Source organism: Tachysurus vachellii, chromosome 3 (genome assembly GCF_030014155.1).
Source record: "Tachysurus vachellii isolate PV-2020 chromosome 3, HZAU_Pvac_v1, whole genome shotgun sequence".
NCBI classification, from domain to species: domain Eukaryota; kingdom Metazoa; phylum Chordata; class Actinopteri; order Siluriformes; family Bagridae; genus Tachysurus; species Tachysurus vachellii.
Window position 1 is genome coordinate 1,458,411 of NC_083462.1, and position 14,945 is coordinate 1,473,355.

At 41.0% G+C, this 14,945-nt stretch overlaps 1 protein-coding gene and 1 long non-coding RNA gene across 2 annotated transcripts in view; one reads left to right on the top strand and one right to left on the bottom strand.

The window, feature by feature from the left end:
- Positions 1-2,905: 2,905 nt before the first annotated feature.
- On the bottom strand, positions 2,906-4,909 carry LOC132842523 (uncharacterized). Its single transcript, XR_009648040.1, has 3 exons — positions 4,876-4,909; positions 3,144-3,212; positions 2,906-3,052 (listed from the first exon to the last, which is right to left on the bottom strand). It is a non-coding gene; the product is annotated as an uncharacterized LOC132842523 (long non-coding RNA).
- The window catches only part of tcf20 (transcription factor 20), a 12,992-nt gene continuing 2,194 nt past the window's right edge, over positions 4,148-14,945 (top strand). The window contains exons 1-3 of the mRNA XM_060865248.1: positions 4,148-4,555; positions 7,029-14,651; positions 14,916-14,945. The exon at positions 14,916-14,945 is cut by the window's right edge and continues 64 nt beyond it. Coding sequence (XP_060721231.1) covers positions 7,761-14,651; positions 14,916-14,945 — 6,921 coding nt within the window. The 5' untranslated portion in view covers positions 4,148-4,555; positions 7,029-7,760. The remainder of the gene's footprint in view (positions 4,556-7,028; positions 14,652-14,915) is intronic.

Here is a 14,945-nt window from a genome sequence, read left to right on the forward strand (position 1 = left end):
ATATGTATGATTTGCCAGTGACTTGCTTGACTTAAGCTATGACTTGACTTGACTTGCTTGACATAAAGCAGTGACTTGACTTGACTTGACTTGACCCTCACAAAAAATGACTCGGACTTGCTTGAGACTTGAAGGTTAAGACTTGAGACTTACTTGTGACTTGCACATGTGTGACTTACTCCCACCTCTGCAATTAAACCCAATCAATGGGATTCGTTTATCAAGATGGAGACGAACAGATTTATTAGAAAATCGAGCATTTACACAAGGAATTTGGTATTCAATTCAATTCCACACTGCATGTGTTACACATATTGGGTAGTTTATTTAGGTTATTTGTTTTATTATAGGGATAATATGTTACATGTTGGTTTGTATATTCTGGTCTGGTGACAGCATTTTACATTTTAACATGCTTGGTAAATTAAGACAAATGAAATGAATCATTCAGCTGGGATGAAAGTATATGGAATTTCATCGGTAAACAAACCACAGCTTACAGAAGAAATGCTCATTATTATTAATACTGTACATTGTTAAACACTGTACATTTCGTAACCAAAAAATTTTAAACAGCTGATCCTCACACCCATATCTACTTGTGGTAAATTTGAATTCCAGATTTATTCCCTTTCTGGAAGTCTTTCTACTAGATGTTGGATTGTGGCTGTGAGATTTGTGTTCATTCAGCTACAAGAGCATCAGTGAGATCAGACTCTGATGTTGGGATGTTAAGGAGTTCATCCAGTTCCAGTTCATCCTAAAGGTGTTCAGTGATGTTGAGTCAGGGCTCAGTGCAGGACACTCAAGTTCTTCACTCCAACCTTCACCTCCACACCAGGTCTTCATGGAGCTGCTTTGTGCACAGGGACATTATAATGATGGAGTGGGGTTTGGATTCTTAGTTTGTGAGAAGGTCCACATAGTTTGGTCATATGGTGTCATTTTATGGGCATAGGAGTCAAAATTACAGCTGCTTCTGTTTACCCTGATAGTTCATGACCTGCTCCTACTGTATATGTCCATGCACTTGAACTTTTACGGAGGGTCACAATGTGTAAATGAGCTGTGTCAGGATTTGTGAATCCATCAGAAACATTTTATGTAGTTAGCCTTACACACATCATTCCATTCTCTAATTCCTTTCCACATAATAAATAATATGAAGCATAAACATGTTCCTAACTATTTATTTTGTATTAATGTCATCCTGTTAAAGAAAAATAAAGTACTAATAGTTAAGTGTGTGCTGAGCATGTATATAGTTATCAGCTCTGAAAAAAATCATGATCAACTGAATTAATGCTCAGCTATACAGTGATCTGCTCTACTGGTGATCATGTATGTGGGGATCTGTTAGTAAGATATAATTATGATAATTGTGATTAATTGTGTCATCATCTGATCTACTAATGATTATTTATGTAGTGATAAACATTACAGGTAATATGATTGTACTGATGAATTCTCTGGTGATCTGGTATGTCCTAACCAGCTACACCTGGGATTCTAGTGTGTTGTAATCAGATAATGATCTGTTATGTGCTGATCTGCAGGGTGTTTAAGTCAAGCTGAATGTACACGTCTTGTAATTTTGATAAACATTCTCTAATAATATAAGGATCTTAAACTGTTAATTATAATAATATTCATCGATTTATCTAGGTTCAGTTGTTGGGGCACTTAGGGCTACCTACTGGATAGCTGACCAGTCCGTCACAGGGGCACTTAAATATTCTCACTCACTCACTCATTTTCTACCGCTTATCCGAACTACCTCGGGTCACGGGGAGCCTGTGCCTATCTCAGGCGTCATCGGGCATCAAGGCAGGATACACCCTGGACGGAGTGCCAACCCATCACAGGGCACACACACTCTCATTCACTCACGCAATCACACACTACGGACAATTTTCCAGAGATGCCAATCAACCTACCATGCATGTCTTTGGACCGGGGGAGGAAACTGGAGTACCCGGAGGAAACCCCCGAGGCACGGGGAGAACATGCAAACTCCACACACACAAGGCGGAGGCGGGAATCGAACCCCAACCCTGGAGTTGTGAGGCGAACGTGCTAACCACTAAGCCACCGTGCCCCCCCACTTAAATATTAAGAAACTTAATATATTTATTATACAACTTTATTAAATTGTGACACAGCTTTCAACCAGTTGTTGTTCCAGTTGCTGTGGAAACAGGGCGTGGTGATGATGAAGATGACGAAACTGATGGCAGTTTGTGTTTTTTTTATTATTATTATTATTATTATTATTATTCATGTTGTTCATATTTGTCTACTCATTAACAGATGTGTGGTGTGTGTGTGTGTGTGTGTGTGTGAGAGAGAGAGAAAGGGTTGTAAATATGTGGCCTATAAATTATCCACAGTTAGGCTTCCGTTACACAGTTGCCATGGTAACCATGGTGGAAATAGACATGTATCTGCATAGGAACAGGGGAATAGAGCAGTTGTTGAGAGAAACAGAGGAGAGAGGAAGGGAGGAAAAGAAAGCTGAGGAGATGGAGATGGAGACTGGGGTTGTCAATACTTGGTTGGAGCAGTGAGAGATGATCAGTTTATCAAAAAACCTCTCTGGGCACTGCAGAACCACACACACACACACACACACACATACACACACACACAAAGTAGCTCCTGGTTACACAGTTGATCCTACACCAACAATAGCTCCTGACCCCAAGGATGGTCATAATCCTAAAGAGGCTCCTGGTTCCCCAGTAGATCCCTCCTGGTTCCCCAGTAGATCCCACCCCTACAGTACCTCCTGGTTCCCCAGTAGACCCCACCCCTACAGTACCTCCTGGTTCCACAGTAGATCCTACCCCTAGTGTACCTCCTAGTTACACAATAGATCCCACCACTACAGTACCACCTGGTTCCACAGTAGATCCTGCCACAAGAGTAGCACCTGGTTCCAGAGTTGATCCTTCAGTAGCTCCTGACCCCACAGATGATCATAGTCCTACAGCAGTTCCTGGCTCCACAGTTGATCTTACTCCAACAGTAGGTCCCCAAAACTAATTCCTTTCTGGTTAAAAGGATTTAAAAACAAAATAAAATCTGTTTATGGTATCATTTTTGTCATTTGTTGTGTATTTTTTTTTTCAAGTTTGCCTTACCTTTTAGTTTTCTAGCTAACATTAGCTGGCTAGCTGCTGCTGTTGGTTCTGCGATGGAAGGTAATGCATCTAAAAAATCAGACCAATTTCGACAGTGTAGGTAATATTTAATAATATATAATATGTATTATAATAATAATAATAATAAAAAATACTAATAACAATAATAATAATAATTAGACAGTAAAATGTTTATACAAAAGTGTTAAACAACTTAGATTTTCCCTACACAACAGTGAAGGGGACACCACAAGAGAAAACTATGGTTAGCATTTTCTTGAATAATAAAAAGCTATGGACAGCCTTTTAAAATGTTTATTTATTGGTTAATTGATTTAGTGATCGATTGAGATCGGATGTGTAACCTGTTGTCATGCTATCATGTTTCATTAAACTGGTATTCACGTCTCTGTGCTTTAAGTGGAAATGATGCTTTTCTTTCTTTTCATGAAATAAACATGAAATTTATCCTTAATTTTCAATAATTTGATCTGGTTGACCTTGATCTCTCTCTCTCTCTCTCTCTCTCTCTCTCACACACACACACACACACACACACACACACCTTGAAAACCAAACTAACACCAGCATCCTTCAGTCACAGTTTCTTGTTTACAGATAAACTGGAAAAGTTGAAAATTCTGTCAAGTGCTGAGTTTGAACCCTTGGGTCACAAGCTAAAAAACTGTATACTGTAAAATGATTTCTGTATATTTTTTCTCATTCTGCATTCAGGGGAAAAATCATTTGAATGGGGTCTGATGGAAAGCAGGCAGGAGGTGGAGGAATGTGTGTGTGTGTGTGTGTGTGTGTGTGTGTGTATTTTCAAGGCGGTCTTTTACTTGCAAAAAAGGGAAAGGAAAAGAAGGGGGAAAACTGTTAGGACAAAATCATATCATATCCGTTTATGTCATGTGAAAGTCAGAAACATTTCGCCTTGGTCAGTATGTGTTAATGCAACCAAAAAAAGAAAAGAAAAGAAAAACAATGCGTGTAATTTTTAACAGATGTACATAGGTAGGTTCACCTAAAGAGAGAGAGAGAGAGAGAGAGAGAGAGAGAGAGAGAGAGACACAGACAGACACAGACACACACAGAGAGAGAGAGAGAAAGAGAGAGATTGAGAGAGAGACACAGAAAGAGAGAGAGAGAGAGAGAGAAAAAGAGAGAGGGGGCGGGGGTGCATGGACCTCACTGCCTATGGGACCTACAGGCACCCCGATAGGGTTTTTGTTTATTTTAGAACAAAAGAAAAAAGGGGATTATATTAGAATAAAAGGCCCGGTGTGTGTGCGGGAGTGTGACGCTCCTCTCCGACACTTTGTCAGCCGCTGCATCGGGAAAACGGTTATTGAAAAGCGGCGTGGCTTTGAACTCGAGTCCGGGGATTTCACTGCGCCCCGGGCCTCCAGGTATGCGCTTCAACAACGCCGCTTTCACTCACACCAAACATTTACTAAGTAAATTATTATTTTATAAACGAGTTTGCTTGAGAATAGCTATTTATTTCTGTCAGTAAACCCTAGTACAACTAATAAACACCAGAAGGATGACTGAAGCTAGCTTAGCCGCATCAGCTCGATTTTTACATCATTACTCTGTTTCTCTTGTTATAACATCATCCCCCAACAGCCCATTAAAGGGAAACATTCCCACACTTTCTGCACATGTATTTGTTAATAAGGCGCCGTTAGGCGACATAAACATAGCTGAGGTATTTAAAACGATATACCGTCGATTTGGTTGAGTTACAGCTGCATTGTATTTAGCGTCGGCACAATAAGCACAGTGATGCTAGCTAACATGCTAATTAGCGGATGCTAACTTCCGAGCGATAGTGGTAGGATTGGAAGCAAGGGGCAATAATGTAAAAAAACAAACAAACATCGAAGGGTAGTTTCAGAATAAACTGTGTGACTGGGGCAGTTTTAGCTCAGTGTCAGGATTGGGACTGGGGCAATAGTATGACAGGACAGTACTGACAAATGAGCTTAAAACGGGAAATACTGAGATAATGTTGGGTGTAAAGGGGCATCGTGGCATTAGTATTTAATATTAAGAGTTCATACTGATTGTTTTTTTTTTTCTTTTCAAATTTGCATTAATTGTAAATGTGGTATACAATTACAGGCATATGGGAGAGCAGCAACATTACAAAGGGGTAGTTTAGTGCTTTAGTTAAAGGTTGTATTGTATACAAAAGGGCACATAACTATAAATATGGTGCTGTTTTACCTTTTACAAGATCCAAGACTGACCAAAACTAATAAATTACCCCAAACTTGTGCAGTTCTGGACGTCTTTTAAGGTTGTTACTTGAGATAATCTTGTTTAAACCTTATTCTATAACAGACTATGCAGAAACATCTGAGGGATTAGTCTGTTCTCAAAAGACCTGGATCTGCTCGAATGTCTAATACAAACACACACCAGTTATTAGTGTATAATATTAACACGGTTAAAAAGTATTGTGGGGGAAAAAATCTTATTTTAAAAGGCAAAAAATGTTAAAGAGGACGAACTTGTTTGTTCTTCAAATTCATCTTGAGGTAATAAAATCATTCTTGTGTTCATTAAGGATGTGAGGTAGCTTTGTGGCTCACTGTTTGAGTTGCCAGACATTTTGTCTGGCAAAGGTATGTTAATTAAGTCTTTCAACACATTACATATCACCTTATTCAGTTTTTGGTTGTTGACGTCAGTATACGTAAGAATCGTTTTACAACGTTTACAACAACAGCAACACTGGGTGAATAAATTTAGACTGTTAATCAGGATTCTATTGTACAACTCTGTCCAATAATGCATTAGTAAAGACATCAGTTTAAATGTATGTTTTCACCAGTTTGACATCATTTTTATCAATTAACAGTTCTCAAGCAAGATTTCTTTTATTAATTTGTTAAAAGGGAAAGAAAGAATAGTAGTAGTCTGTTAGTCATAAGACAATCGCAGCAATTAACGTTATTTAAACATTTAACCATTTAAATGATATGTTTTGGGTAACAATAGCTAGAAAATTGAGAACCTTTATATTTTGTAGATCATTTATCAGTAGAAAAACCTTGAGGTTTTTGTCATTTTGCTGCGGAACTATTGTAGCGTCAATGCGGTGGCCGTAAAGTAATCTATATTGTATACGAGACAATGGACACGTGTCACAGGACAGGTTCATGACTAATGACCCCATTAAAGTGCAAAAACTTCTCATTAGGGCCTGTGCTAATTAAATTCTCTCTCTCTCTGTCCTTCTCCCCCCTCCCCTTCACACACACAGTTATACTTATCCAAACTGGTATTAATTCTCTAAATCTGCTACCTAACTCTCCTTTATATTTGTACAAAACAAAATTAACTACATTGAAATCAGTTACATTACAACACAAGGACACATGGGTGTATGTGAAACATATAAGTAGTTGTGTTTTATTCAGCAGAGCATGTGAAACTTTTTATATTAAGATTTTTTTTGATAACACAAATAACAAACTTTGTTAGAATAATGCACCAAGCAAGTTAAATAGTCTATGCCTCAATTAATCCGTGTTAATGAACTTAATTAAATACCTTTTACGGTTGTCAACTCAAAAGATTTGTTTCTGAGGTCTGCAATGCAAGTTCCAATATTTATACCTGAAGACCAAAATTCAGCAGGTTATCATTAATTCTAATTGTCTTATCATTATTTGTGAATTTTATTAATGTTTATACCAATTCCAACTAATATATACGTTAACTCTGTTACTTTAAGTTTACATTTAATTTATTTAATACCGAAATTGATCATTTATTTATGTAAAGTGCAGTTAAGGTACCCCTTAATGTGCAGTTTTTTACTTAAAAGCTCTGTTACAGCACTAATTTTCTCTCTTTTGCTTTTTTCAGATATCGTTATAAAATCAAAACATGGGGATAAAATGGACAAAAGGACTTTGTCAAACCTAAAGTTTGGAGCATGTGGTAGCTGGCTGAACATAATGACCAGAACTCCAGCGGACTATGTAACAAGAAAACTCTAGTCCAAAAGGGAAATGTTCAAATATTTTGCAAAGAAGAGAACCAGGGACCAGTGATTTTCCTATTGTTACTGTGGTACAGAGGAGATGGACACTGTAAAACAGAAGAGAAGTGCATACACAGAGTATTAATCCTAAAATAATAACAGAGAACATTAGTGGACTCTTGCACCATCCTGATAAGTTTTGCTGATTGTTGTGTTTAGTTATACTGAGATAAACATGCCTAAAATCACTCACAATTGATTTCCTCAGCACAATGAAGAAGAATTAAAACAGCACTTTTGGGTACACTTTGTTTTCAGCACTTAGCCATTTTCTTGGCTAAGAAATCTTTGCTACTCATGTCATGCCTATTTTCTTTGCACAAGGACACATCTAGTGCCAAGGTGGTATGACTGCAAAGTGGGAATTATGACACTGGTTTGTCTGTATGGATGTGACTGCTGCTAATTTTGTCACCATCACATCCTTTGACTTTTACTTCGAAAGTTCATTTTACCCCTGTTTCTTTCCAGTAAGAACCTGTAAGAATTCAATCTGTTGCTGCTAAAAAAAAAAAAAAAACTCTTACTCTTAAGCAATTGCTTACTAAAACAAAATGCAGAACTTTTCCAACAGTCCTGCCACACTGCCTCCAGGATTTCCTAGCAGAGGTGGGAACTTGGTTGGTTCCCCATATCCACCCCATATATCAGATGCTCAGATATCTCCAAGGACTATTGAAGATTATGCTGCCATGCAGCAATCGCAAACTGTCCTCCAAAGTCATGGACAGCACCCACACCTACGTGGGCAGCAGCACCTGGGACCAGCATCCCTTATCCATGGTTATGGATCTAGGAGAGGTGCTGGAGAGATACCACAGGCTACTGGAAGCAGTAGCAACTCTTACCGAAAGGAAAGTATGGATTATTATTTTTCAGTGAGTGGCCGAGACAGGAACAGGAGAGGAGGAGGAGGTTTTGGAACAGGGTTTGGATACTCAAACATGGAATATCAGTACAGACATGTTTCTGCATCTGGGCCATCCTCTGGCATGCTGTCTCCTTACCCAATGGACTACAGCACTAGTGCTTCTTCTGCTGGTGGCAGTGCTACTAGTAATAGCAGTGGTAGTGGTTCGTTTTCACCCACTCAGCAGTTTAATATGGCCCAGAATTCATCAATGCAGCCAGTTTCAGGTGCTGAAATGCACCAGCGACAACATAGCCAAAAATACCCTTCACATCAGGGCTTACAACAAGGTCATCGTACCTATCCTCTCTCTGGGCACAGAATGTCTCACTTTGTGCACTACCCTCCTCTTAATGTACCCACAGCATCAGTAGGAATGTACAACTCTCCACCACAAAGGTATGAGATGAGCAGTGGAAACATGGACTCCAAAATCATCTCACCCACTCACTCCAATCCAAACACTACTCCAGGTTCTGCAGCCTTAAACAACTCTAGGCACCAAGAGAATGCAGGACAGAACTACCCCACTTCCAGCCATCCACCATATTCACCTCAGTCTCATCCTGTTCCCAAACATGCCTCTCGTCGCACTCAGCAGCATAATCTTGGAGCAGCCTATGATGCCCCATTGAAGATGCAGCATGCACCTCCTGGCATTGCACACACTAAAAACCATCAGTCGTCTGTATCTTTAAGTCCTGCTGCACCACACCATCCCTCTCAGGACATTTCCAAATCTCCCATGCAGTCCCAAAACCAGCAGACACAACTGAACCAAAATTTCAGCCCAATTTCTAATCCATCTCCTGTTCCATCTGCTGTGCACTCTCCAAGCTGCAGCTCCTCCTCCTCCCCACTGATGGGTGTTTCAGAAGGTCTGGGCAGTTCGGCGTCATTGCACTCTTCACTTTTAAATACCCGCAGTACTCAAAGCCATATTAGGGCCCAACATACCATGCAACAGCTTAGCCCAACTCCTAGTTCTAATAGTAGTATTAGTAGTTGTGGTAGTGTAATGAGCTCTGCTGTTAATCAAAATCGTACAGGAGTGGGACTACAGGGTGGACAACGGGAAGAAACCTCATCTCTGTACCCACAGGACAAGCTCTCACAAGACCCTGGACTGAATAGTCTAAATGCCCTTACATCCCAAGTGGCTAATTTGCCCAACACAGTACAAAATACAATGTTAACAGACACTGTGCTCTCTCAGAAGAAAAGAAAAGAAAGTGCACATCAGACTCACTTGCACCAGACAGTTAACAATCAGCAGAAACATAGAAATGCTAATGCTGCTGGTCTAAGCACAGCAACCGAAGAACGTGGAGATGTTTTAGCATCTGAACTAGAGGAGAAAAGTAAGAACAATGATCTTTCAGAACATGACAATTTAAGACAACCAGATGCATTTAGCAATAATTCTAAACCTGATAACTACTACTCATCAACGCTGAATCAGACTCAAACTCAAATAGGACAAGTTTGTCCTGGTCGACATCTACAAATGGATGACCGAATCACAGAGGGGAAAGTCAAACAGTCATTTAGTCAGGGTGCAAAATCTTTTTCACAGATTAAGGCACCAGAATCCCTAACTCAGCCATCCTCTTCTCCACCCTGTGTTCCTCCAGAACCAAGCCCAAATGCATCTTCTTGTGCACCTGCTCCATCTGCCTCCTCATCTGCTGCATCCTCTCCTACTCATTCTGTACAGTCAAATTGTGTAATTGAACATGATCTTAGTCACTCTGATGAAAAAACTGGTCTGAAGGAGAAAAAGACTTCAGATATTAAAGATGAAAAAAACACAGTTAAACATGAAGAGCCTTCTCATCAAGAACTGGATAATGGAAAAATTACTCAGACCTTGGCCAGTGTAAAGGTGGAACAATCATGCCTAGCTGAACAAAATGAGAATGAGAAGGATGTCAAGAAAAACAGCACGCAGCATTTTCGGAGTAGGACTTTAAGCACTCCAGAGCAGTCAAATGCTGGAGTTGGTGTTATTGTTTCTGCACGTTCTGAACAAAGTCCTGAGGGACTTAAGCAAACAGAGGTCAAATCTCAGCATGGCACTTTATCGGATATGGGGAAGCTCAGCTATCCTGAGGAGAAACATTCCATAAACATGTTTAAGGATTCTGGAAGTCATAATGGAGATGGGGAAATTTGTATGGAAACATACACAGGACACTATGATGTTTCCCCGAAGACTGAGATTGGGCAAAACATGTCCTCAAATCATTGTCAAGCTGGTTCTTACAAATATTGCAATCCTGAAATGCCATATAATGCTTGCATGGGTGCAAAGATCAAAGTACGGGCTGGACCAGGGAGTGGAATAGGTGCAAACAGATATCAAGACTACCATCCGGGACAATCTAACTTTGGTTATGTGTCTAGAAAGGATGTTGGTGTACTAGGAGTGATGGGAAAAAGTGGTGTAGGTTTGAGAGGTCAGGATAGTAATTCACAGTTGCAGCAACCGTATCCCAGTCTTTTACAAGAAGTCCTCCAAGGCTATCATTTAGATCGGCGTTACTGCCGCCCTGAACAAACATCTGGTAGTCGTCATCAACCTCAAAATATGTCCCAGCATCATTACCAGACTAGACTACCATACCGTATGACCGAGAACATGAGGCCTCATGGAATGGACCAGTCAGCAATGGGTGGTGCCAGTATTAATCAACAAATGGCTTCAGGAAAGCTTCATTCTCAAAATCAGGGACCAGAGCTTGAGATGGGCCTTGGTCTTCTGCATCCCTCTTGGGATCCTGAAACACAAAGGCCTAAGGGGGATCAAGAGAAGGGCACAACGACTATGTCTCCTAGCCATTCCACCCATTTACAGCAGTCCTCTGATCTTTCTACAGCAGCTACTCCTAAGCACATTAATTTGGCAGACTATTCCTTGCCCCACAGAAAAACCCCAAGCATGGCTGCTCCACCTTCTACTGTCCAGGAGTTGCTTTTGCAAGAATCTAACCAAGAATTATCTCATCATGCAGAATCCCTAAATCAGACCCAGTCTCAGATGTCATCCTCAGAAAGGCGCTCGGTAATCTGTGATGTATCTCCGTCACGACGAACTGCTTCAGAGAAAGAAAGAAGTCACTGTGGGACGCCTGGATCCTCAGTCATTCAGCACCCACTGTCAATAGCTATATTAAGTGAACAAGGGTGCACTAAAGAGGATGTAAAAGATAAAGAGTTTGAATTGGAAAAAGTTTCTAAGATAAACCCCAAAGAACTTGGAAAACAACTCGGAGATGGACACAGTGCGATTTTACCTAAGGAAGAGTCCCCGCATGCACCTATAGAAGTTAATTCTGACATGCATAGACAGAGTGGTGGAAAAGGGATTATTGAACCCTCCAGCAATGCTTTATACCATTCTAAAATTTCCTCTACTCCCCTTTCATCTCCACCCAGATGCAAACCTTATAGCCAGACTATTGATGGATCCGCAGCTTTCACTACTTATGGTTTTAGTGATACAGCAGATGGACCCAAAATGAATGCTCATCATCCTACTCCTAATTCATTCCATTCATTATCTCCAAGTCACATCCCACCTTCAGTTAACAAGTTGCAAGCATATTCTCCCCATGTCCCTCTTCAGCACACACATGGTATCCATGATCGATTTGACTGGTCAACAAGCAGTAACAGACATAAAGATTTTTCCATCCTTCACAACTCAAACCAAAATCAAGACCAGAAGCTATCAAGACAGCACTCCTACCCTGGCTCTCACTATGATATGAAAATGTGGGAATCCTATGCTGAAAGAGAAGCAACTGGAAACCAGCAGCTACACCCTTTGACTCCTTCTCACAAGTCGGTTGGCTCTGTACCAACCAGTGGTCCCAAGCCCTTGGAGACAGATGTTTCTCGAGGGGTTACAGAAGATTCAGCAAAGTCATTCCATCCACCTGTAGCTGCTGGTTCAGGCACCAGTATTATTACCCCAGTTCTTCCCCAAGGAAATCGACAGAGCAAAATTGGGGGGTCAGCTGAAACTAACCCATTAATGATGAGAAGGAGAGTTCGTTCTTTCATTTCACCAATTCCTGCCAAGAGGCAGCATCAGGATTTTTCTGGCAACAGGAGTGTGCCATCTCATCACTCTCCTGTAGCCCATTCTGAATCTCGACAACTAAATGACAGTGATTCAAGCAGTGTAGACTCTCGTTCTAAACTAGCTTCTCCCAACACACCGTTTCAAACTCCAAGTGCTAACTCACCGCCACAGGCAAAAACAAAGTTTCTGCCACCAAGAAAGGGACGGGGATTAAAACTGGAAGCAATAGTTCAAAAAATCACTCCAAATAAAAAGGCTAGTTACAGTAATAGCCACTCAGATGCTGATTATTCAGACGCATCCCGTTATAGTTCTGATATACCTGACACAGAATCACCCTTCTCTAATGCACCTCACAGAGAAAGCAGTTGTCTACCTTTCCTTGATGAAGCTAACTCGCTAGATGATATTTTGCCCTACAGAGCAGAAGATGCATATTCTTGTGATTCTCAAGCTCTCAAGCAGGGTGTGACTGGTTCTACTGGTACTACTCTGAGAAATTTGCCAGCAGACTTCAACTTTGGGTTAGGCACTGCTGGATCTTCGGGGCCTGGGAATGATGAAGGTGATAAGGATGAGTTTACACTATTAGGACCCCTTCCTCCACCACCTCCATTGCCTCGTCCTGTGCAAGGTTCCCCTCCTCCATCTTCATCTGCTTTGTCTGATATACAACAATTCACTAACACCTACCAGCAGCTAGAGACAAGAAGAGGAGAGCAGTCTGCTGCTAACCTGCTGAGGCAGAAACTTCAGGAGACTGGAATGGGTTTTGATGATTATCCTGGAGGAGATTTTTATGGAGCAACCCCACCCCATGGCCAAAGTCCAGGCCACCACTTACTCTCCAGACCTCAACAGATCGAGTTAGCCTCACCAAGAATTCCATCAGATTCCAAACTACAAGAGAACTTTGTTCCCAAAGGCTACTTTCCTTCAGGCAAAAAGAAGGGACGACCAGTAGGAAGCGTAAATAAACAGAAACGTGTACAAGTTCAAGTACAGAGTGCAACTTGCAATGTGATGTCGGCTCCTCATACGCCTCCTTCTGGTCCTCTTGTTGCTACTCCGCAGCCTGCGTCAAATTCTATCTTTGCGGGAGAAGCAGTAATAACATCAAACTTACCTGAAGAGAAACCTTGTCCCTCTCTGGATCTTGCTGAACAGGGACAAACAGTAAAGGTAGAGGATGAAGTTGAGGAAATCCAGCCTGAGGTGGATATGAAACCAATAAAACACAGGCAGAGAAAGGGAAAAGAGGGGAATGAAGCAACTGGCTCAAAAAGCAGACAGTGGAGGAAAAGTAAAGAAATTACCTCTAAAGAAGAGCAGGATCCTCAGACTGTTGGTGTGGGAAATGCGGGTACTTTGCAAGACACTAGGAAAAACATTTTCTCTCCATATGTACATGTTGAAAGGAAGATAACTGAAATTGGAGCAGTCTGTACAATTGTCAATTCTGAAGATGAGAAATCGAAAGGAGGAGGAAAAAATGGTGCTTCTGTGGTTGATGGCAACTCAAATGTTTCTCTGATAGCTCAGATGGGCAGAAAAGAGAGGGAAATTGAGAGAGTGCAGGAAAAAGGGATTGATGAGCCAAATGATTCTGTCATACAGTCAGGAAAGTCCCTTCCCACATCTGGATATGTCCTCCCAGGCCCTGTGAATTCTGAGATTGGGCACACTGGTCGTTTGTTGTGTTGCCTTTGCCAGAAATGGGCAAATTATAAGAATCTTGGAGATCTCTATGGTCCCTTTTACCCAGCTGACTATGCTGCCAAATTCCCAAAAAACCAACCCCAAATCCGACAGATCTTGTCAAATGCTGGGGTGGCCAACGCAGGGTCTTCTGTATCAACAGACTTATCAAATGCATCTTCTGTATCAACAGACTTAACTGTCCCAGACATTCAGTCTGTATATATTCCAGACATCAGTTCAGCAGACACTAGTTGTTCAGTAAGTCAAACTACAAACCCAGTGTCCCCTGCAGTAAGTGAAAATCTGACATGTCTTAATACCACCACCAAAGCAACAGAGCAAAACTGGAATCTGATGCCAGAAGGGGCACTTATTACATTAGACCCACCTGAACTAGAGAAAGAGGTGTCCCAGAGAAGACATCAGAAAGCAGAGGAAGTGCAGCAAAGACCACAGCATAGAAAGCTGACTTCCCATCCGCGTTTCAAGAGGAGACACAAATCTAGTGAGGACTTGCCCCGCACAATTCCAATTAACAGCAAAGCTTCACTGCCTTTCCAGCCTCCACCACCCAGCCTTGATTCGTTGGGACCTTTGGCTCAACTTGCTCAACTCCCAGTGGTGCCCTTAGATCCAAAGGAGCTATGGGTCCACGAGAGCTGCATTGTTTGGACTAGTGGTGTTTACCTGGTCAATGGGAGATTGTATGGCCTCCAGGAGGCGCTAGATGGTGCCAGAGAAACAGTAAGTTGAAGTCATGTATTTTTATATATCTATATGCCTTCCATGAATAGTTGAAGAAATGCAACTGGCCTTGAATGTACCATTACTTTATAATTAAATCAGATTATACAGTTTGTACTAATTTTAGAGAATTTGTGTTAAGACGTACAATAAAACTATTTTTGTAAAAATTACTAACAAAACTGTATGTGAGTTCATGCTATCAATACTGACCCTGTATATTTAATAAATATTTTCTGTGTAATTTATTTATTTATTTGGCAGAACTGTTCTCATTGTGATATGGCTGGTTCC